Below are 26,153 nucleotides of genomic sequence, written 5' to 3'. Positions count from 1 at the left end.
TCCATCCGTGGCCCAATTTAATCTCCACTTGGCATTCAGACTGTACATCTGTGTCAGGCTAAATAAATCATCCTGTTAGTGGACAGAGAGAGCCAGAGGTCGCTCTGGTGATCTGGACTGTTAGACACAGACGAGCACAGTCCGCCTTTGTCCTCCATCAATCGGGCAGACTGCTGGGTCTCCTCAGGTTAGCCAAGTGCAAGGTTGACAAAGAGGTGTGTGTGTGTGTGTGTGTGGGGGGGGGGTGTTTTTTGTGTGTGTTTGAGGAACTCCTAGAAAGATGTCACTGCCTCACGGGTCTTTACTTGGCTGTCTACGTGTTCGTGTTTCGTTGTATACAGTAAAATCCTCACAAATGTTACTCTCAAGAGTTAACAATGTTACGTAAGCACCGTTCCTGCCACATATATCCAGTGTCTCCTCTCCTCGCTCCTATAGAAGTGACGGCTGCCTGGCAGGTCATTTTTTATCACGGACCATTTTTAGCTCGGTAAAGTCTCCAGTGTTTTTCATCTGTTTAGAAATGCATTGAATGAACGCCGTCGTGCGTACGCCCACGCTGTTGTCGTATCCTGCAACCAAAGCTCCTGCAGGTGTAATCTGCATTCCTAATGGGAGGTTCAGTGAGTTTTAAAACCTTTACAGCTTCCTCCGCCATGCTCTGCCTCCATGCTAGCACACAGTATCCAGGAAACTAAATATCCTTTAAAGCCTAATTTATACGGGACAGTTCACGATTCACCGCATTGTCGGCTTGCAGATCAGTTATTTTCCTCGTGCAATACCGTCCTGCAACAAAGTATGTATTGTTAGCTTTGAATATATACTTGTGTCTTTAATCAGACCTACTGAAATGCAAGATCACAACAATTGCTCTAGTTAGACCAATTAGTCACACCTCAAGGAAACCACCAAAGCAGAAGATGCGGAACTTCAATAGAAATATGATTACAAGAGCTGTAAAATGTACTGATGTTGCAACATTTCATTTTACTTGATTAATTCCACAGTGTTTCACTCCCTATTACAAGAAGATAAAATGTACACAATCAAATGCACAGTGTCATTTGGCAGCCACAGATTCATGAGCATGAATACAGAGATAAGCTATAAAAGAGATAAGCTATACGTGTGTATCAGGACAGACACGAGGGCACTACAGTGGACTTGGGTAGAAAGGACAGTTAAGGAACGTAGCAGTGTCTACAACCAGAGGCAGGAGAGAGATTTAGGCACGTAGTGTCAGAGATTGGAGGAGGAGGAGAGAAGCAGAGGGATCGGTCGGGGAGGAGACATCGCCCAGGCGGCATGTAATAACTGAGAACAGCAATAAAGCTGGAATTGAAGGCCCTCTATTGCTGCCTGGGGAATTGAACGCGCGAGCAAGGCAAGAGGGAAAGGGGCTGCGGTGATGCATTTTCTCCACGCTAGAGAGAGGCGTGCCCTGAATGCAACAAGGGGCAAAAGAGGTGTGTGTGTGTGTGTGTGTGTGTGTGTGTGTGTGTGTGTGTGTGTGTGTGTGTGTGTGTGTGTGTGTGTGTGTGTGTGTGTGTGTGTGTGTGTGTGTGTGTGTGTGTGTGTGTGTGTGTGTGTGTGTGTGTGTGTGTGCGTGCACACGCATGTCAGGTATGTGGGGGTTAGTTGTGTTGATATTCTTCAGATATTTTCTTTGTGATGAATAGCTCCATTAATTTCTAATTTTATTTCCAAAGTTTGCATCCTTCACTATTTTATTTATTTATTTTTGTGTATCCCTCTGCACATCTAAACTCATGCACTTGGAGAAAAGACTAGGCAAAGTTAAGAGAGAGCGGCTGTGATTCATTCATTGTATTTAGCTTCTCTGGTACATTAACCACTTGCAATCTGGCATGTGTTGCTATATGCAACCTAAGGCTGGGCAATACCTAGATATTTTGATATATGAGACTTGGCATAAGTATTGTCTTTTCATGGTTTTTATCACTTAAGCCTCATTTTGTACTGGTTTTTAAAAAATTAGCTAAAATAGCCCATCTACATACAAGGTCACAACGTGCTGCGGCGTGATGCATTGTGAGCTTGCAAATCTGCTATTTTTGGAAACTATTGACTATTGATATTACAGTCACAGTAAGACATTATTGTCACAATATCGATATAGAAAATAATATTTGATTTTATCCATATCGTCCAGCCCTAATGCAACCACCTCCTCCTGTTATTCAAGGTGACTCACAGGCCACAATCTGAAGGCTTCTCTGGTAATTGGAGTTAGGGCAAACTCCTATACTACAATACTGTGCTCCATGTGTGCTGTCATCTTCTGCAGACGTTTTGCTGTTGCCGTTATCTCCTGCCTGCCAATCTTAAGCCATGTCAGATGACATACAATAGGTTAGCAGGCAGAGGAATAAATTCACGTTTTTGGCTCCGTCATTCCCCAGGCAGGGGATGGGATTTGTCAAACACCAGGGCAGGTGTGCGTGCGGGTTGTGTGTGTTTGCACACGTGCATGTGTACCCAGGTGGCATGTGCACGGGAAGACATGTCTCACACTACGACTCAGTGGTAAGTCAGGTGAACCACACTTGGCTGGTACTTAGTTTCAAGGCTCAAAAATGAATAGCCATAGTAGCCAATGGAATTTTACCCGTTTGCTTATGGTGGATTTGCAACATGAAGGGATGCATACGTGTATATCGCCTTAACACCCATTATTGTATACAGTGTATAAACCTTGTTTATAAACATGTCATGTTCCTTGAGAGAAACCTAGTTTTAGCAGTCAGTCCAACAATACAAAAAAAAAAAAAAAAAAAAAACGCTATGAATTCAGTCAATGAAAAGTGGTCCAAATAAAAATAATGCCTCCAGTAAATCAATAAAAAGTGCGACTGTGACCCTCAGAGGTCTTAGTAAAATTATCCCAGAGGAATAGAGTGAAGAGACTGGCTTGCGAGTCTAATGCAGGCGTACTCCCATCCAAGTAGGGTGCTCCAAAAATAAACGAAGGTGAATCATTTCTCCTGTTTTTTTGTCGACTAGGGTCGACTTACTTGAGTGTGAAATTTGAGGTTGATTGGTGGATGTGTAGAGGTCACCCTGGACTTCACACAATTTAGCAACAACCTACAAACACCCTAACAACCACGTTGGGAAAAGTTGGCAACACTTTGAATCAGAGCTCTATAAAAGTGTGTCATAGCTTCCTTGGGGTTTTTCACAAGGGTAGTTCTTCCATCTACGCTTATCAAAAGGTGCACTGCACACCGGTCCTTGTGAGGTGCCAGCCACTGGAATAAACACTAAATAATAAAATAGTATAGCCGCACACTCGTAACTGCCGATGCAAATTTTATTGTGGACACAGAGACAGAACGTTTCAGACAGACAAGCTGCCTTCTTCAGGGTAAAAGAAGGATGGTATGTGTGACATTAAATACCCGGATGGCATATGTATATATGTCATATTTAAATTGTGGAGGAAACATCTCTCCCTCGCTCCCTCTCTGTCTCTCTCGTTGACTGTCCCTCTTCACTCCCTCGAGTCGGTGCTGCGGCAGCTATCTGTGGATCATGGATTGGCAATCCATGACACACACACACACACACACACACACACACACACACACACACACACACACACACACACACGCACACACACTTCTTCACATCTCTTACTACAGCATGAATTAACAGGAATGACCACGCTGGATGCATATCAATGGTCCATTGTGTGGATTAATGTAAATCTGTCCCAGCACGATGGCCGCATGAGTAGTAAAATCAAGGGCACTTTCTAACGGGTGCTCTGCATTTCTCAGAGGTGCTCGGGCAACGAAGCACTCGCAGGATCGCCGCCTGTGCGCGCAGGTGCTTTACCTCTGATTTTATTTTGGTAAAAGAATATAACTTAAACCCAGGATATACACATAAGCGTAATAAAACACCTGCACCACCCGGGTGCTGGCAAGAGCACTGAACTCACATCTTTAGACGACCTCCTTTAGCTGCCACTGTTCTGATCAAGTCACTGTTATGATGAATAGAAACATGGTATTAGGGCAAACCCCTCATGAGTGTGCCAATGCTTATCATACTGGGTTTGGAGAGCATGTGGTCAATGTTGACCACGTGTCTCGTGTCATACAGTTAGTCCATTGTCCAGCCGCCCACAGACTGATTGACTCCCAGTGTGTGAAGCTTATCAAACAGCGTCAGAGGCAAGGTGGCATTGTTGGCTGAGCTCGGAGCCAAATTCAAGGGGTTTTATTTGTCACTCACTCATACAGTCAAGTACAGTATGTGCAGTGAAATGATGGTGTGAAATGCTCTGAACACTGTGCTAAAAAATGTGTGTACTGTACTTACATACAGCAGCAACATTCATATATTGTTAAAATGTGGCAGAGAACTCCAGGTTATGTGGGAAATTGCCTTAAAACATGCAGACTTCATTTACATTTCCATTTTTTCAAAAGCGCCTAATTTATTTGACAGTTTTAAACAATTGTGTGAAAACAAAGAAAGCAATGCTTTAGAGTGGTTGGGGATACATAATGTTAAGGGGCCATCCACACCAAGTACTATAACTATACTCTATCTATATATATATATATCGTTTACCACTGCCATCGTTATAGTTGTGATGTTGACTCTACCATCCACCTGAGTGGATGGTAGAGGTGGTATCTTTATAGTTATAATTAGTGCTCGGTGTGGACGGCCCATTACCCATGCTGTAGTGTTTCTGTTTTCTTTCCTGAGCAGGGCTCTGACCCCATGTTCTTCTACTGTATCACATAGTGTGGGTTTATAGGCTCCAGGCACCTTGGTAACACTCTAGTAATTGGATACCTGAATGTCACAGCTGCAGAAAAAAAGGTCTACACACTATAATTAAGTGGAGATTACCAGACCTACTATGCTATCCTCTGCTTACATTGAGTTTGCATTTGGATACTTGATACAGGTCCCCTGATTTACAAGTATAGTTACGTTTTATTGTGTTTATACATGACATAAACCATACATGACCAAAAATAGAATTGGCACATGCAGGGCTTTAAATGAAATGAAATTTCACGTGTCTGCTGTTTGTTGGTAGATGTAGTACAGTATATGTGTGGAAATGTTTCGTTTTAGTTTTAGTTAGTGAGCCTTTAGTTGAGGCATGCCTAAAGCGGGACTCACACGTAAGGATTTTTAAAATCTTAAAACGATTTTGAAATTTGGTAGCATCACACACTACAGGATAATCTTATAAGATTCTCTCATCAGATTATCTTAAACATGCACACACTACAGCATGTTAAAATAATGGTGCATCACACACTTCAGGATTCTATTAAGATTCTTGGGGTTGCCCGAACGCAGCACCATACATCATTTCATATCACGTGATCACATGCGGAAGCAGCAGCAGATGTAAATAACGGTTTAATTTGTAGTGGTGGCGAACGTTTGGGATATGTCTGAGTCATATACAGTGTTTGTTCTTCCCACATATCTACAAGCATCAGCTGTCGGAACGCACCACCGTTGTTTTGGACCGGTCTCCGTGCCAAAAGTCCACTCATTCACGTCACGTCTCTCTATCGGTCGCGAGTGACTCCCGCAGCGGGAGTCCCGCTATGCCGTTCCACTCGGCCAGTAGCGATCCAGATAAATATCAAACATGTTTGAACATTCTCGGGTCGGCCCGACCGTCCTGTGAGTAAGTCAGGAGGCTTAAGATTGGATCTTTGAACCGCTCACTCTAGAGGATAATTATGCCTGAGATTCGCTCCCGATCTAGGCTGGGGTACCGCACGCCACCCGGTACTCTGGAGGGTTTTTTCTGACCCAAAATCACCCCGATTATCTTGTAGTCTTATCCCAGCTTAACTCTTTCATTGCCACACTTATTTCAGACTGTGTCGTCCCAGTGCCAGGAAAAAGGTGCATTTTTCCTCCGTTTGTTTTTTAACATTGAAGTGAATGGAGCAGCAATTTTTTGGATAGCGTTATCTCCTAGTTCCTTTGAGATAAACAAAAAAAAAAAACCAAAAAATTAAAAAATATATATAAAAATATATATATAAAATAAATATTTTCGTCATTTCCGTCCGTGGCCATGATAGCCATAGAGCCATCGGACGGGAATTCCCGTTTTTGGCAGTTAAAGAGTTAAGTACCCACCACGGGGCTCCGGTCAAAGAGCATACAGGACTCAGAGATGACTCTGTGATCGCATTTCAGGGTTTTCATATGATACGGAAATAAATACATAAATATGTGGATATAAAGTTGAATAAATGAATACAACTGTTCCTATGTTAAATGGGGTATAACAGAAAATAATACTATAGGGAATATGTGTATGACTAGTTATACAGTATAGATGCATATTACACTACGGAATGCCTACAATGCACACACCTTACTGTCCACTCATAATGCACATAATGCATAAATGCATACATAATGTTTTGGTTTTGGTTTTCCACTTTAGGTTAAGGCCTCATGAAAAATATTATAAAGGGAAAGGTAATGTCATGAGCCAAAACCATTAACTTAATTTACCAAGCTCATATGTAACCTACTTAGCCAAAGATCTTTAGCATTGCAGTAAACAAGAAAAAAAGAACTTTCAGCCACATACTGTATTATCAATACGCACATCATGAATTAATACAACATCCTGTAATGATAACGCTCTGTATAAAATAAACAATCAACTCACTTTGTCAAGAATGCATTCTGCCTTTAGGATTGAATCTAAATCTTTGCTCAAATAAAGAAAAAAATTACTTTGCTATTTACAATGTTTGTGTACATGGATGACTGATAAATAGCGGTCTTGTGGTAAAATGAGATTGGTTAATCATCCACCTCTAGTTACTTATGCGTATGAGTACAATAGGAATTCCGTATGTGTGAGTTTTTGGCTGGACCACAACAGAGGGGCCAGCCCCATAAATGTGAATGTCTCTGACTGATTCAGTGACTGAATGACTGAGCCACTGGTGGGTGCTCTTTCAAAATGATTCCATGTGGCTCCACAGATTCCATTAGGGTTATGTCCTCAGTGCCCTCAGAAGGCAAGCAATGGTGTATCTTCATCACTCACCTTGGCATAGTGGTGTCACACTTTCTGTATCCGTCATTTAAAATTAGAAACCCTCTAGCATTTCATACACGGTCCAGCCATATGCTAGGTTTTGACCTGGTGTTGTTAATTAGTTAGTTGTTAGTTAGTATATAATGTAGGCTTCTAATGAACATGCATTACACCTTTGTATATGTATACATCCATTTACTTCATTATACTGTATTTCTCAATCAGATTTATTAATGACCTCAGTTTTTCCTTCTGCCTGTACCTCTCAGGTCCTTCTCTCTGAAACTCCCTCACGCTGAATTAACATCGACACTAGTCCATGACGCTAAGCACGACAATAAAGCGGAGTCCTGCAAGGATTCCGTCTGTACTTCGCCACCCCAACTGCGTCACTGTCTGGGCAGAGAGCAGCTGGTGTGCCATTCAGACCACCCACGAGTCGTGACCGCACCTGCTGTCTATCGATCTGTAACTGCTAGTTTAAAACTTAAATATTCCCTATGTGCATACAGCACTTTGTTTCTGTCAGTTGCTAGTGGTGTTGAGTGATGTGTTTCTAGTCCATGGCCAGCAAGAGCCACGGTGCTCAATGATCAGTGGCCAGCTGCATCCAGCAACAAAGCACACAGACACAGGCAGGAGAAATACAGGCACTAGAATCTCACCTCCTGTGGCTTGTTTGTAAATTATTTATACATTTTAGGCATTAAATATGCCATGTAGTTGCATGCCCAAGCTTCATTACTCGCACATGCACAGCTGCTAGTTACAAACGTTGATATACATTGTAAACGTTGATATACATGATATACATACATATATATATTTGTTTTAACTCTTGCTCATTTGATTTTCCTTTGTCTCATCTAGAATTTCTATCTACTTCATAAGAAAGTAGATAGCTGATATATTGCACTTTTACCTTAGCGCTAGGTATACTCTTAGTTACTTGTTCTAGAAGAGAATGCACTTAAGACTTCTGGTGATTAGTAGTTCCCTTGCCTACCTGCACTTATTGTAAGTCGCTTTGGATAAAAGCATCTGCTAAATGACTGTAATGTAATATACAAAGTCGCAACTTCTACAGCATCCATGGAAAGGAAGGTACCTGTAGAAAGTGATAATTATGATCTTAATATATAAGCATAAACAAACTGCATGACAAGGACAATGTTGTTGTAGCTAAGAGATTTGCTAGAGAATATGTATATTTTATATACACAGATTGACAATAAAAAGAATCTGTCCGCACACTGCTGAACTGCACGGTACAGGAGCAACGATTTATTCAAAGAAGCAACGTTTTGGTCACTGATGACCTTCTTCAGGCGGCATGCTTTTTGCTGTGGAGCGTCGCGACGCTGAGCAAAAGTGCGGAGACGCTCATTACATAGATTTAGCATTGAAACTGGTTAAGGACTAGTGTTGACACCGGTGGTCTGAATTGGGCGGTGGTGGTCCCTTATTCCCGTCACTCATCCCTGTGTCTCCAATCTCAAAATAAATGTTTAGGAAAATAAAACGAGGTGAAGCGGCTGCAATCTGATTGCTGATGAGCAGCACCGTTCTTATTTGCAAGTCTGGAACATTCCTCCTGTCAAGAGAGAGAGAGGCAGAGACAGAGAGGGTCTGCGTCACAGTGACCTGGGGCTGAAAAAGAGCTTGATTATTCTAAGAGTTTGAACGTGTCATTAGCATTAGGTTTAGCCAGGTAGCTGTGTGCATAGTCTGCATACAGTATTATGTTAGTGTTTGGGAAAAGGGGTAGAGTGTGGAAGAGGTTCGTGACAGTGACAGAGCCACGGTTTCCAATGTACCGTGTGTTCGCGAGCATGCATTCGCTTGTCCCTGTTTTAATTAGTATGTGGGTAGTAGAGTGACTGGCCATCACCATCCCAGAGTTTATTGTAGAGATCTAGTCGCCTGGGGGCTTGGCTTGGCAGCAGCCACTGCTTGCCTGCCACCGGCAGCATGCCAGTGCTATTGGACAGTGGGGATTTACTTGGTTTAGTGGCCAGCTGTAGTCCAGAGGTTTGGACAGTACAAGCACCACACAATAGCTGTGTTCATGTGAGCTAGCTTGATTTAGCCTTGAATTAGTCTATGTATATGCGTGCTTGCCTGTGTCTGACTGCGTGTGCACCTGTATCTTTCCTGCCCTATGCGCCAACCTGAATTTGTCCTTCTTATTGGAGCGAGCAGGGAAACCAGGTCAACTGATCAGTTTTTCCATTTCTTCTGCTTGTAGTTTGCCTTGACATTCTCTCTCACCCACACTTTGCACTGTTACCTTTCTACACCTTTCCCTCTGTCTCTCACTGCCTGCCGTTACAGCTCTCACACTCTGTTGTGTTTTTTATGGTGTGTCTCAGAGGGGCCGTCTAGGAGAGTGGGTGTGTGCGTATATGATAATAATACGTATAATATGATAATACAAGAGACCATGTAATTCGATGCAGTGATATCCATCCTATGATTTGATTTTCATTGGAACTTGCATATACAGTACCGTACTAGTCAAAAAGCCACCATACTTTACATACTAACTAGACTAAAGGTCAAAAATCCTCCTAGCACCGCCCAACAGGATCAAAGTGGTGTGAACTATTCATCATTCTGTAGTTATTGTGTGAGAAGGGAGAGGATATGAAGATAGATTAACAGAAGAAAATAAAAAACACAGGGTAGAAACGGGTCAAATAATCAAAACAGATTATGTATAATACACTATTATGTATATACTAGAGGTTCAGGCGACTACGCAGCCTTCACACCTATGGCCCACGGCCAATCCAAACGATATGTCTGAGTCATAGTGTCAGGGTCTTTCTCAGAGTACCCGTCGGTCTGTGTCCCTTTTTATGCCCATAAATGGAGATCTCTGTATCTGTCAGTCCTTGTCCCCTTTATGCCCATATATGGAGATCCCTGATGTCATCAGAATATCTCTGCTGTCCGGCAGCAACCAGCTCATTTTTCGGGAAATGAAAAAAGAAAATATAAACTTTTCAGGAAATGAAGAAAACCTTATATTTTTAAAACAAAGCAATACTGCCTCATCAAAGTTGGTATTGTGAGTGACTTTATATATTGTCAGATACTTGCGTGTGTCATTATATTATCACCACTTTCCCCAAATCCAGCTCAAGTGGAGTTAGGAGTTTTGTCGGTCATTGATAAGAACAGCTGTCAATAGCTCCACTCGCTGCGGAGGGAGAGGTTCCAAATGGGGCTAAAAAGGATCTCCAAGCTCACAATGCATCACAACGTGTGAATTAACTGATTGACTGCCAATCGCGTAGATCTACGCAAACCTATTTAAAGCCGCCACGCGCCAGTCGCGTAGATCTCTTTTAAAATTTTCCACTTCCTTGTTAACTTAAAACTTAAAAATTCTGTATCTCGGCTCCTGAGTACTTTTTTTTTTCAATGAAAAATCTCTGGCACTGGCCAGAAATATTCAGAAATACTTCTGACAGTTAATGGGTTAATACCCTGATGCTTCATAACACTTATTATATAGGCCAACAATGATAAACAGGACTTTAAATGTTACAATAACTTCTGCAAAGAGGGTTTCACAGAGTTGGAGTTTCAGTAGAACTAGCGAGAGAAATGCTATGAACTCATTTCTTGTCACATTGCTCTCCTCAAAGAACTCCTTAGAAATAGAATTACTTATTAGCGTTGGTGCTAAGCTTGATAAACAGGTACAATGCATAGTTTTAACAGACTAAGGGGAAAACCCTGCGTCGTTATTTTGTTTGCTGCATGCTCCACGGTAGATCTCCTCTGTGTGTGTTCGCTCACTGCGCAGTGTGCTCTGCGCTGTGCTGTACAACGGCAGGAGGAGAGGAGAGAGGGGGAGTTGCGTGGTTTTGACGGACAGTTTGAGGATCCTATGGAGTTGGGAGGTTTTGTCAGAGGCGCTTTTTAATAAAAAACAATAAAAAAAATGAAAATGGAGTTAGCTGGTCCCTGCTGGACAGCGACGATATGCTGTTACGGCCATTACAACTGGCTCGAACACCAATGGCAATAATATAATGATAGGACAGAGTCAGGGCTCACTTGTAATGAATTTGTATTTTATATTCAGATATTTTTATTTGCACATAACAAGACAGGCTGTCGGTAGCGTTCGATAGTCCAAGATACGATTCCGTCCAAGTGAACTGTTAAACTACTCGACTGCTGCTCAGACTGAGAGATACGTGCTCTGTGATACATGTGAGAAGAAAAGCTTGAATAAACACACCGGGCCACAGCAGTCCCTTTATATAGGAAAAGAAGGGTGGTACCATGCTGCTGTGGCCTGACACAACCTTGGTCCAGCCAATACATTGTCTGGAAGTGTATAATTAATGCCAGGGGGCGCTCTCCCATAAGCAAGACATTGAGTAATATGAAAAATATCGAAGACCTAACTAAAATCCTTACAAACAAAAGAAAATGATGGGTTGGCCAAAATCAAAAGTGGTGAGTCTGGTGAGCCAAGCACTATGTGGCTGCCGCCCCACCAGTGCCCCATATTCTGCCAAAACAAAATAAAGAAACTAAACTAACCAGTCAAATAAAGTACTTACTACCGCCAGGCCCATCATAAAATAGGAACTAAGGGAACAAAAGAGTTTTCAGCTGGGGTGCAGGAGAGCGAGTGAGAATTGGAAACGGCTCCTCTTTATAGACTAAGGCCCTAATGAGTGCATGAGGGACAGCTGAGCTTCCAGAGCAATCACGATGAAGCACAGGCGAGTGTCTAGCCATGGACGAGCCAACAGCCAACCAGCAAGGCAGTGTAGACCAGTGGTTCTCAAAGTGGGGTCCAGGGACCCCTCAAGGGACCCTCAGAGTTCCTTGAGGGGTTTCCAAAATGGACCCTTACAGGTCTGTAACTCTGGCCGTGTACAAATGGAACCAAATGGCATTTGGTTCCATTTATACACTGTCAGAGTTATGGGGGTCCTTGAAATTAAAAGGGTTGAGAACCACTGGTGTAGACACTAAACAAGAGGACAGAGAAACATTATTGAACACATAAAACAGAAGTGCTATAGAATGAGGTGAGTGCATATGTGCAAGCACATAACATAATGCAATTGACCATATATGCGCATAGCGGTCGGATCTGTGGCTATGGACAACCGGGTCTCCATATATGCCGATATATGGGCCGTATCGGGTTTGTTTATGGTTATGTCTGAGTCATAGTGACATGGCCGTGGTCCGCCGGCCCTCCCATTAGCCAATTTTAATCTAGGATATAGTTAGCATATGTAGTAGCAGGTATGTACATGGACATGCTGTGTTCCAAACGCATATTTAGAACATTAGCATCATGTGTACAAAGAATTAAACTTGCCACCATGAGCACAGTTTTGAGATACCTTGTGTGCAAGTGGACATTTTGGCTCAAGGGTGGTGCTAGAGGACAGGCCACGGAGTCACCAAAAACAGTAAGGTTCATGCTTTGGGGAAGCATGAAGGTGCACAGTAAATTCTGTGGTAATCCAGCCAGTAGAGATCATTTATTTAGCTTTGGACCAAGGTGTTGGACTGACCAACCAACCAACCGACACTGCCATCATTAGAGACCTACTGCCAGTGGAGCTAAAATTACACAAATCGATGATTAGCATGAGCAGTCTAAAACTTGAGGTATTTAAGCCTTTCCAAAAGTATATGAAAAACGTAAATCTTGATGCAAAAGGTTCATAACTTTCACTCCCTTTGGGATCTTTACTTGCGTGAAGTTTGAAATGATATATGACTTGGGAGAAGTCTGTGGTGGACTGCAGATAGATACAGTCATACACGTACTTGTTTATCTAACTTAAGCCAGCTAATTGCGCAAGTTTCCTATAATTTCTGTATGTGATGTGAAGTGTATGACGTGATACTTTGGCCCAGTTAGAAGGACCAATCACCAGGGATTATTTAGAGCATGAGGAAAAGGGCCAAGTTAAAGTTCTTTTTTTGTTTCTTTTTGCCTCTTATCTGGTGTGATTGTAGAAACAGCTGGCCAGCCTGCTGACAGACCTGGGCTGTATGGACTCAGCTCTGCTCATCTATGAGAAACTGGAACTGTGGGAGGACGTGGTTATCTGCTATGAGAGGCTTGGTCAACACGGCAAGGTAAACACACACACACACACACACACACACACACACACCCCCACACACACACACACACACACACACACACACACACACACACACACACACACACACACACACACACACACACACACACACACACACACACACACACACACACACAGATGGCAACAGACTTACATAGATAAACAGAAAAACAAACACACCCAGACACACACGCAAATGCACAAATCCAAATAAACGTACCTAAACACATATACACACAAACTCATTTGTGTGTGAATAAATGCAGGTATACATACTGTACGTATACGTATGCACAACTTCTGCTTTTTACATACAGTATATAGGCTTTTCACATACAGTATATCGACTTTACACACACACACACCCCCGCACGCACGCACGCACGCACGCACGCACGCACGCACGCACGCACGCACGCACGCACGCACGCACGCACGCACGCACGCACGCACGCACGCACGCACGCACGCACGCACGCACGCACGCACGCACGCACGCACGCACGCACGCACGCACGCACGCACGCACGCACGCACACACACACACACACACACACACACACACACACACACACACACACACACACACACACCCCCACACACACACACACACACACACACACACACACACACACACACACACACACACACACACACACACACAAAGAAGTGACCACCCTGCCCTGTGGGAGCTGCAGCAGCCTCTTCCCAGTGTTCAGCTGAGGGACCATTTAATACCCAATGCTTCTCAGTGCAGACAAGCCCATTTTTCACCTGCTGTCACCACACGCATACACAAACGCACTTGCTCTCTCACACACACACACACACACACACACACACACACACACACACACACATCCATGCACACACAACCGCACAGCAAGCAGGAAGCTCAAAGATGAGTTAATCTCACGTTTGGTGTGGCAGAGCTGGCTCAATGGAGTGAATGCCCCTCTGTCCATCCTATTACCTGGCTATCTCCCTTCTCCTCCCTAAATCCTTCCATCCATTCGTCCATCTGTCCATCGATGTGCTGGTAGACCTGCTTATCTTCTGCTGTAGTCTGGCAGATGTGACAGACATCATTCACACGGGCTGAAGTCTGGGCAGCCTTTCCCTGGTCGGCTATTAACCTGCCTGGCCCCAAGAAATACCTATGGGATGTCCACCACACAAAACACACACACCCACACAATTAAAAGACCCAGGCTGTTACAAAATCTTCTCTCACAAATGCAAGTGCACACAGTCCCAGAGAGATAGGCAGAAAGAAATGTATGTTTGAGTTGGACTGCATTCACACGCACTCTTTTAGGTGCCAGGACGTCAGCCTGCAGTGTGCTGTCGAACAGCTGATTGATAAAACATCAGGGTTTTACTGATCTTATCATCTGATTAGGAAAAATACTGTGGACCTCGGCTGTGTTTGGATTTAGCATCAGCAGTGATTGTTTGTGAAGGATTTTATTTCCCCACACCTTTTTCCTAAGAAATATATGTAACCTGTAGTAAATTAAAGCAAGGGAAAATAAAGTCCAGTTCCATGCATTATATTTTCAAGTTTAGAGATCACTAGCATTCCAGGTAGTTGAAGGGTGAAAGCAACAGAGCCCAGACAGCAGAGGTAACAAAATGATACTAGAATAAGCATACAAGAACTATTGTTAAAACTAAGGAGGAATGATTGCTCTGTGATTGGCTAGTCTGTTGTTAGGCAAATCGGCTGACCAATGCTGTAACTTGATCACTCAACGGCTCAGTCAGTCAATCAGTCAGTCAGTCAAAGATATGCCCATCTGTAGTTCTGGCCTGACAGTCCAGCCAAAAAAAACATAGTGTCCCCCAGGTTGTTAGTGCCAGATGATCTTTGGCACTGATCCGGCCATAATTAAATAAATGGCACCTATGATAAATTAAAAGGAGTGTCTCACTCTTCCGTAAAATGAGAGAAAATCATCCTGTGGCTTTCCGCCAACTGTAATCATTTGTCTCTCTTCTCGTCCATCACATACTGTCCTTTTCTCTCTCTTTTAGTCAGGTACACACTGAAGTACACTTTCAGTTTTCAGTTCAGCTTGCCTCAAGTTTGACCACATTTCCACATTTAAGCATAAATGAGGCAAAATTGTTTGCTGTAAGCATCTTTGGTTGTTCTCATTCAGTGTGTCAAGGTCATGGACAGCCATATGGATTCTTGGCAGTGACCGAAAATGTGTCTGTGTCGTGACTATGCCACGACTATAGTCAATGTGAGACCGTTATAACAGCTATCAGCACGTAAAAATGAAGGTGCAGTAAGGTCACTGTTTGTGTTGACAGAAACTAGTTTTACAGAAAAGATTACTGCAGCTATTTTACAGGTGTTAAATCACAGGGAATAAATCAATGTCTGCTAGTCTTGTTGCAAACAGTTTTGTGAAAAATCTCCCTTTGGAGAATTACCAACCAAGTCTGGCAAGTAAAGTCTGAGTCCAAATTTCACTCCTTTCTTTTTTGTTTTCTTTTTAGTTGGTTTTATTGAGGTAAACATTGCACTGGTATACATTGGCTGACATAGGTTGTATTCTCGTCTCACAGTGTGACATATACTGTAGACTCAATTCACAGTGTGACTAGGGGGATGATCAATTCTCCCTTTTCCCCCGTTGCCGTGTGACATGTAATGAACGTATTAGATGGCCAAACCACGCAGGGTGCAAGCACCTTTAGACTAACAATAAGCAGCCAAAGTAAAGTGTCACCGTTACCTCGTTCCAAGCTGCCCATGTAGAGCTGTAATTGAATACTGCCCTATTCACACAGAGCTGAGGGAGAAAATAACATCACATATTCTTATCCATGCACTTGAGTACATCACAGGCCTCCTTGTAGAACCATATGACAAGACCCTTTTATCTTTTAATGAGCTCAGGTACCGGCGCAAAGTCTGAATTCACACTGTGTGAGGCCAGATTAAAACGTTTTAAGCGCTCCTGTGCTGTGACTTTATTGACACATTATGGTGCAGAAGTTGTGTTAATTTAACACTCCAGAATTTGCTGTGTACTCTTTCCAATTTTCCAGCCTCACTCCATTTCATGTGTAAAATGCAAACCACATTCAAACCAAGAACATGTAGATGTTATATTTGCGGTTAGCCATCAGGATGCCCCACAGTGGCAGACGTTTGGGTGCAGACGACTGTTTGCCTGTGCCAAGTGGAGTGGTGCTGTCAGACACTTTTTTCCCAGCGTGGCTGCTGAGAGGATGAGCTCCAGAAACATGAGGTAATGGCCATCTGGTTCATCCAGGCTTCAGATTCTCACATATCACAGTAGAGTGGGAATGGACTCTGAGGTGGTCAGCCTTCGTCTGTTCAGTCACTGACCCTGAGCACTCGACCTCCCGGCCGAGCAGGAGGGGTAAATCATCAGTAATATCTAGTTTCATTCACTAGCCCATTAACTCATTCACTGCCAGACTTATTTCTGTCTGTGTTTGCCCACTACCAGCGATTTTCATTTTTTTTACCTTTTCAACTGGTCATAGAAAATGTATATTCATTATGATCTATCGTCTGACCGTTTGTAAACACAAACGGTATCAGTGTGCGTCGCCCAGAGAAAAAACAATCCGGCGCTAAAATCTGAAATGACACAGATGCTTTCCCGGTTTTAATGGGCTAGTCACCCATTCTGGTTAGATGAGCCTAGTCTTTGCCTGTTACTTGCTTTGGGTCTCATTTATGAAATGTAAGCAAAATTAAATCATAAGCACTGTTTTTAAATCGAGATTTACACTGTTTTGTTATTCATACATTTTGTAGTAGGAAATATAATATTTACCCACGTCAGAACCAAATTCACTTCCGGTTGAGGCCAAATACACACAAAAAATAAATGCAGTCACTTTTTATTTCTAATGAGAATATGTTGTTAAATCTGAAAACACTACAAAGGTGCATTTTCAATATTCTCTATGCTATTTTACCAAACAAATCTTTTCAGTAATTGTCTATTGTTGAGAGGTTAATTTGTTTTGATATAAAATACCTCAGTTGAGATCTAACCATTGTGAATCTTGCCTTGTTAGAGGAATTGTCACAAGCACATTGTTACCGTCTTTTCTTCCTTGCACTCTTCTGTGCAACGGTTCAGATCCAGACACAATGATGCCTCATTTATCATAACCGTTACATTTAGAGACCGTTGACACTACTTTACCTTCAACAGACCGCTGACTAGGGGTGATTGTGCCCAGTGTTGCAATGCTGAATTGGAACGTGGTAGCACTCTTATTTTAATGACGTGACGCGCACGTCGCTTAACACCTACACTACAGGTCACACAATGGACAATTGATATGCATCTAGGCTCATTCCTATATTAATCCACCTGGTGAAAGGGAGCCTTTCGAAACTTTGTTGAGGTGTGAATTTAAAGTTGTTTTAAAGGTTCTATGACATTCATTTTCCCTTTTTTTATTTTTTATGTTTTTTTTGGGGTTTTATGACCTCAATTACACCCAAACAATCTGAACTTAAAACATTCAGTGGATTTTCTGTGGTCTGGGGTTTTCTGAATAATTAGGCTGAAAAGTAATCTGAGCTTGGCCCTTCGGCAGTGAGGTCACAGCCGATTAATCCCGCCCACTCTCCTCCTCGCCCCTCCCCTCCCCTATCCTTTCCTTTGGGGGGGGCGGAGCAGAGGCGATGATTGACAGGCAAAATCCCTCACCAGCGACACCCGCAGGCAAAGATTTCTTTTTTCATTGCAGTTGAAAAGGCTTTAGAAATGTGAGAGAAAAACACCTGCCATGGATCAATGGAGTGGAATTTTTTGTTAAAACTTTCTATACACGTTTGAAGGACCATGACAAATACTTTTAATGTGTGGTTAAACTGAACGTCATGAAACCTTTAAATCTATGCGTGTGCCTGCGCGTGCTCCTGGTCAAATGGGTTCCTCCATGAGCAATGCAACCCTGATTGTGCCTCTGTAACACCCCTCATAAGTGACTGAGGATAGTCTGTGATCATCTTCATGGAGGCTCCGCTCTACCTTATGGTTTTTCTGGGCCAGCACATTTATTCTAATATACTGTATAGTAACAACATAAACTCTAAGATCCCTATTTGGGGAGCTCTACAATTGCGACGAGTTGTCAGCTGCTCAGCTTGGAGATCGGCTATTTTCAGAGAAGACATTTGGTGTAGTGAGAGAAAAGGAGGGGCCTTAATATAGACCCCTTGGGGACTATACTAACTAAGTATATAGTAAGTAACAAAGTATATACAGTACAAGTGGTTAATAAAGAGGTTGTGAATGTGCTTATACTCAACACTGTGCTGTACGTATGAATACTACTCAACACGAGTGCTGTAGTACGTATGAATACAATTAAAACAAAGTCCACTGCAGCAGCAATGGAGCCCTAATGAAAGCAGGTGGATTTACAGTATTTCTTTTTTTCTGGATTTGCAATTAATGCTAATGACTTTATTAGCATTAATTGGATTTTCTTACTACTAGAAAAAGACTTGGAGACTTAGATTAGACATACTATGTGGATTTTTGTAATATAGATTGTAACCATGGAAATATGTGATTTAATCAGGGACTGCCCCCCCTAATATAGGCAGTGTATTAATTCTTAATAGGGTCCATATATATTTAATGCATTGTGTAAAGCAGGTGAAGCCCAGTGTGTGTTTGCAGACTCGCACTTGCTTTTTAGTTATGGCAATATAGGAGCCTCCATAAGAGTGATTTTGGGGATTTAAACCACTGAGGCCGATTCTACAAATGCCATTCGTGCCAAGGACCACCAAATTGATATATACTTGACCGCGGACCCTCCCCCCCATCTGAAAAATTTTAAATTATTCAAACACTTTCAAGACTTTTAAAAGTGTTAGAAAATAGCAGATGTACAAGCTCGCAGTGCAGCACAAAGCGCTGTGAGCTTGTATATCTTGCTATTTTTTAACAGCCAACGCTAAAATCTAAAATGACACGGATGCTTTCCCGGTTTTAATGGGTTAAACACCAAAATTGGCAAAAATACAAGCAGCTACAAGCTCATAACACGGCGCATTGCAATGTTTATATTTATACACATACAGTACATGAAGTACACAAGCAAATATGCTGCTTATTGAACTAGCAGTCAAGCACTCACAGCATGCACTACACAGAGCAAACCGCTTTCCCTACTAGCTGATATAAGCACAGAGATGCAAGTGGTATAGAACACTTCCAGTAGAATTAGAACTCCTCCACACACGCTGCCTCACACACACGCGCTGCCCCTCGTGCTCGGTCTTCCAGGTGAGGCGGATTGACCTGGACTTGTCCCACACACTCCCCCTCTCTCCCAGGCCCCATGTGTGGGACTCGGTGCTGCAGGGGCCTCCCTTATTGAATTACAGCTTGTTTTGTCTCTCCCAATTTGATTACCCAGGTGCATTCGGCTCAATAATAAAAGTCCTCTGCTCCTAAACCATGTGGTGCCGAGGGGCGGCCAACACTCCATGTAACACGGGGAACAGAATAGCCAGGCAATCCATTTGTCTGGGGCCTGGACTTGGTTTCAGTCCAGCACCACGTCTCTCTCTCCTTTTTGGACAAAAACTTTCTGTTCTCATCACTCTGTTCCTGCAACACCCCAACCCCCCCCCCCCCCCCCCCCCCGACTCCACTTTCTAAATGTATGAGTCTGAACCAGGCACACCGCAGAAAGCCAATGAGGTGGAGACGGGAAAGGAATACTGAAGAAAGTCTAAACTTTTGCTGTCTCTGTTTCCTTCCTCGTTTTGTTATCTGCAAAATTGTCTGTTTTTTTTATTTTTTATTATTATTATTATAGCAACACAGACATCTTTTCTTCGGACTGGACTTTCAGGCTCCTTTGAAAACATAGAATAAGCCTTTTTTTCCCCCAGTTTCAGCTCAATTTGTTTTCTTTATAATTTTCTTCCAAACAGACAGCATTGCATTGTTGTTGCCTAACCTAGCAGCTGAATAAATCTATCAAAAAACAGCAAATTATATTTCTATTCATTTTATTGTTTACATGAATTTTCCACAATTTCACTTTCATTTCCACGACTTGACAAATGGTAACATGGTTTGAATGACAGCCGTAATAGGTATGTGAGATTGTCTTGGTTTGATGCGCTTCGCTTCTCCGCCCAGTGTGTAGACCAATCAAAGGAATGCACAATGATACGCAGTGGGAAACGCACACAGACATACTTGTTTTTTTAGTCCTGGATTACAATAGCATTGCATCATCTTCAATGATCATATTGGTTGGGTGGTCTGTGGATTGATCGATCATTAATCTCTAATTGGAAAATGCATTGTCACTTACTGTACAGCACAATGCTGATAATTTATTTTACAAACATAATGTAAAAGTGAAATGGCCTCCAGCACAAGTTTTGTGTTGGTGCACAAGTAGTGCAGATCACTCATCTGTTCACTTGGTTCAGCAGTGCAAATTTCAGAAGGCTATCTACTGTACAGTAGATAGTGCATTAACATTTACCAACAGTGTTTGGTTGACCTTGATGTCCATATTGGCATTACTACACACACTATTACTTTACTTATGGTCCAACCACATACCAAGTCACATACTGTATGACATAGACATGTGTCTTCATGCAAAAAAAAGGAGTTTCATTACTTACGTTGTAGTACAAGGCATAGCATGCACAGCCAGGGTTTAAGTTGACCGCTAAAACCATATATAATATACAGTATAATGTACATCAAATTAGGAATATTTTTCACGGAATGTTTCCCATCATGACATGCTCAGACTTGGGCAGCTATTGTTCGTGTGGTTAATAGCCCTAGTCCAAAACACAAGTTTGAGAAATGGATGTTTGACACTGGCACATGGTTTTAAGCACCTCTGCACAGCACCAAAGGGATAGTTAACCTCACACCAACAGCCCTGCCCCTGCTCTGCAGACAGAGAATCCATTCACACATGCGGGGACGTTCATCACGCATAAATGTTATTCAATTTCGTGAAATATTCAAAGCTTGATTGGATTTCTCCCCTCTGTGTGCCAATGCAGTGTGGAAAATGACCAGATTTTATGCAAACCTCATGCAAATCAATACATCTCTATAGGCATACGATCAAGATGATTTCAGATATGTCATATTCCATCCTGATTGCCAGGGGCGGACTGGCCATTTGGCATACCGGGCATATGGCCGCTGGGCCACTGGGCCACTGGGCCAAAAAAATAATAATAATCATTACGGTAATTTCCGGGTTGCGCGGCCCAATTATCAATTATTAGTTACGGTAATGTTTGGGCTGGGTGGCCTCTAAGTGGAGAGGGCCAATCCTTCAGTAGCACCGGCTCACAGAGCTGAGAGAGACATCACATGATTGGCCCCATAGGCGGCAGGTGAGCCTGACAATTGGGAAGGCTAGGAGATCTGGCTTGAGGCTGGTGTATGCGGAAAATTGCGGTAGAGTATCTGCTATCTGTGCGAAGATGCCAGGGCCGAATTTTGGTCCCAGTCCGGTCCTGCTTTTTTTTTTTTTGCCTGGTACAGTAGATGTACAGTGAAGAGAATATTGATCAGGGGGCTTGACCCCAACAGCAGTGGCACACGTCACAATCTCAACTCAAAGATTTTGAGTCGACTCATTGTTCTACGCCTACAGCAGTTTTTTCACTCTCTGGGAATTGTGTCTGCTGGAGAGCAGCTGTATATGTTAGCATTGGTTTGCCCTGAACAATTTGCTACAAGGGAATCACTGCTTTTGTTTGATTTGAGGTTGAGTTTCAACCGCTAAGTATTATGGGTAGTCAAAAACCAGTCTAGTGTAAGGACCATGAAGTGCACTTGTTCTTCAGGTCATCTGTTCGTCACTGCAAACCTTCATCTCTCTCAAACCTTGTTCCTAACTTTCTCTTCACAGTTGTACACTTTTTTTTAAAAACACTTTTTTGTTCTCTCTACATCACGTTTTCCATTCTTCACACTCTTTCCTGCTCCCCTTTGCTTGTTCTGCTCCACTGCCTCCTCCACTGCCCTCTCTCTCATCCTCCTCTCCTGACATCAGCAGCATCCACCCCATAATCCCTCTCTGACCCTTTGCCTTTCTCTCCCCTCCATCCACACTTTCATGTTCTTCCTTCTTGGCCCAAATGCACCACTATACCCTCTTCTCCTAAAGTCTCCCCCCTTACTTCCTTCAAACTATTTGTTCCTGTCCCACCCATCTTATTTTCACAAATCTTCTCTCTCTCATTCCTCATTCTCTGGTCTTGGACCTCCCGTCATCACGTTCAACCTGGCATCCCTTTTTTGGCCATGTCATACTGTAGGTAAAGTGTTTTGAACACTGTTTCTTCATCGTGTTGTTATTCTTTGTCAAAGGTTTGTTAACACTCGTGTTTGGCCAACACGTACTCAATTATTCCAGTAAGTTCGGTATCGTTCCTTTGGAGAAAATATAAACAAACTAAATGTAAAAAGCAATATATTGACGTTATTGATTATTGATCATGGTGGTATCTTGTGCGTGTGTGTGTGTGTGTGTCAGGCAGAGGAGATCCTGCGGCGGGAGCTGGAGAAGAAGGAGACTCCCAGTCTGTATTGTCTGCTGGGAAGTGTCTTAAGGGAGCATCAGTACTTTGACCGGGCGTGGGAGCTCTCGGGTGGGCGCAGTGCCCGTGCCATGCGCTCCAAGGCCCTACTGCACCTGCGCAACAAGGAGTTCCAGCAGTGCGTGGACTGCTTCGAGCAGTCTGTCCGCGTCAACCCCTTACAGGTACAGACACTGAGCTACTGTACTAGAACCTGGATGAATAATGTAATAATACATAACCGACCCTTGTTAGCGGTCAATAACCGCTAACCGATTAATGTACTATTTAGAATGGACGAATGTGTGTGACTCAAATGTCCGGTCCCAAATTAACACCCACCAGGACTGAATTTGCAGTCATGAAACTGCTACAGGAACCCAGTATAACCACATCCGGGTAAATGCATGGTAGTCTTTTGTGAGTAAATTAGAGACCATCCTCTACTCTGGCCGGTAGCCACAATCTACTAGATATGCCGTGGTGCGTCGTGTGTAGCAATTGTAGTAATTGTCTCAGTCATCAAGCCATGCAATTCTTGATGCAAAGCTAAAATATTAATTCCGATCATAATTTTATAGCAATTTTTAGTCAGCAAAAATACATTGTTTTGACATTAAAATCCTATGGCATCACAGATTAGCCTTTCAACTTACTGAAGTGTGCAAGGTTCCTTATCTTTCTGTGTTGCGTGTGTAAGGCAGCAATCATAAAGCAATTTGCAGGTTCATAATGTGGCCGTCATTTTAGGGGGGAACAAAGTACCTTCCCCAACAAAATCACTCAAAACTAGAAAAGTGCGCTCCTCGGAGCACAGGTGTTCGCCAGGTCAGGTTGCCTAAATGTGGAGGTCAGTCATAACCAATCAGAATGGAATATAAAAAATCTGAATGATACATCTTAATCGCATGACTCCAGAGATAATGTATACCAAGTAAATTGGTACACATTATCCACACAAATTTTGGTTGGGTTTTGGACAAAATGTGTAGCACTAGTAGCAAAAAGTGTGTTTTGAAGAAAATGCTAAATGGCTGAAAATCGTATCAGGTGCAAATGGGCGTGGCTTGGATGGGTTGTGCCATGATCCAAGGACATGAAGTGGCCTGTTATAGCGCCACCATGAGGGCGATTTGAAAAATGTGGGGCAGAGCACATTCATGTGCATGCAAAGTTTTACGCTGATCAGTCCAGCGGTGCCGGAGATTAGCTGCTCAAAGTCAGACGGACAGACGCTCACACACGGACGGACGGACATGAGCCAAAACCTCGTCTCCAGCCTTCAGCCGTCGGGCCTGGCAGAGACGATATAAATACAAATGTAACCATTTAACTGATAGTACTGTATTCAATCAAAATTATTATTGTCATCTAACGGTTAAACTGTAAATGATCATCCCTACTATAAATGTATGCACAATGCAAGGTCGACTCACACTGTGGTATACAGTAACTTGTTTTTTAGCACTCTCTTCCTCATACAGTCTCACACACGCGCATGCACACACACACCCTTTCTTTATTTATTTAATCCATCTTTCTCTCCCACCCTCATCGTCTTTTATGCTCTCTCTAGCTCTCTCACACACACAAATGCACATTCTCATCACACACATATATTGCAGCTCATTTGCTCATACACATTGAAATATGGTGCAGCAGTACAATCAATATTCATTAGACACTCTTATCAAATCCAAAAGGCTAAATCTTTGCAAACATTGCTGAGAGCATAACGGAACAGCAGTCCAACAGTCATTTCCATCTAATTCAAACAATCCTTTTTGGATTTCAGTGAGCCATTATTTATAAATGCCAACACTATGCAGTGTTCCAATATAGATTATTTTTCAATAAGAAAACACAGAGGAACGTAGTTCACAACATAGTTTTCTGGCAGATGAGTGAAAATACAAACAAATAATTTGGGAGATTTGTTTATTTATTTATTTTATTTAAATAAATCGGATGAAGTGCATTGAAAGGGCAGATATGTAACCCAACACACATTTCAGACGATGCACACACACACACACACACACACACATACACACACACACACACACACACACACACACAGACAGACAGACAGACATCACATCACAGGCAACACACACATACGTGATTTTCAGGCTCTGAGGAAGTGGTGTCTGGGATTTTGTCGCTACCCAAGTCTGCTTCTATCTCACATGTGTCAACCAGGCTGCAGCCTCTGCACACTGACTGTAAATGTGAGAGTGTAAAAAATGTACCAATGGAAAAGACCCATCTGGGTCTGAGTAAATTAACCCTGAGAATTTGACTGAGGCCAGAGCACAATGGAGGAGATGATTGGACAGAAAGGGAATGGTGGGGAACGAAGATTTGGAAGAGGGAGCGAGAGAGGGGGGGGTGTTTTGGAGGAGAGGGGTTTAAAAATTATGCAACCTGCAGAGATGACAGCGGAGAGGAGAGAGGAGGAGGAGGAGAGACACAAATACGTTAGAAGTGGGTAAGGAGGAGACGGGAGGGAAGAGAGGAGGAATGTATTAATATGTACTGTAGGATGAAAACTGAGAGGTCACAATGAAGGAAAGGTGGGGGCTGTAGCAATAGAGCAAAAACCCAAAAGACGGGGTCTTATAACGGATCTCAGACTTCATGTGGCCATTCTGTGGCATCAGTCATTTATGACATGTAGACCAGATGGCAACGTCACTGTCAAAGCTGTGTCCCTTCTCCCGGGCATCTCCATTGTAACCTTATGATTTTGGACATTATGAGATAATATCATTTGACAACACTACCCAGTATTTCCGACAAGCTGGAAATATTCATAGCATTTCCAGGAACAGATGTCAATAAGACGTGCGGACTGCAGAAGTAATCTGATGTGACGTCAGCATGTCGATACACTGCAGATAAAAAGCTCTCGTTCTCAAATAATACTTCAAAATACAATCTGGTTTTAGTATTTTCAAATGATATAAGCTAATTTATGTCAAATAGGGTTACAATGGATGGAGAGCATGCCCTGAGACCCACTTCTAGACGGTTGGCCTCCTACAGAGCTGTGCTGTAAAAACTGACCTGGGATGGGGAGACTGGTACAGTAGGTGAGAGCAGGAATTGAAAGACGGGGAGGCGCTAAGAAAAACGGAAAAAAGCAACATGTTGTGAGCTTGTAGATCGACTATTTTTGCTATTTTGGCATGACACCATTGTACGAATAAAACAGGGATTAAGTAGTCTGAAGAAGACTAATTGATTTAGTTCATTCTAAAAAAATCTATACATTTTTATTGATATATAAAAAAATGCACTTAATGATTATTTGATT

At 42.7% G+C, this 26,153-nt stretch overlaps 1 protein-coding gene across 2 annotated transcripts in view; it reads left to right on the top strand.

Annotated features, from left to right (window-relative positions):
* ttc27 (tetratricopeptide repeat domain 27) overlaps positions 1 to 26,153 on the top strand; it is a 172,286-nt gene that overhangs the window by 116,386 nt on the left and 29,747 nt on the right. For both annotated transcript variants that reach the window (XM_080448617.1, XM_080448616.1), the window contains 2 exons: positions 13,097 to 13,219; positions 22,792 to 23,019. In XM_080448617.1, the coding sequence (XP_080304743.1) occupies positions 13,097 to 13,219; positions 22,792 to 23,019 (351 nt within the window). The remainder of the gene's footprint in view (positions 1 to 13,096; positions 13,220 to 22,791; positions 23,020 to 26,153) is intronic.

Source organism: Gymnoscopelus braueri (assembly GCF_963280865.1).
Source record: "Gymnoscopelus braueri genome assembly, chromosome: 14".
Taxonomy (NCBI): Eukaryota; Metazoa; Chordata; class Actinopteri; order Myctophiformes; family Myctophidae; genus Gymnoscopelus; species Gymnoscopelus braueri.
This window is presented reverse-complemented; position numbering and strand designations above follow the sequence as displayed.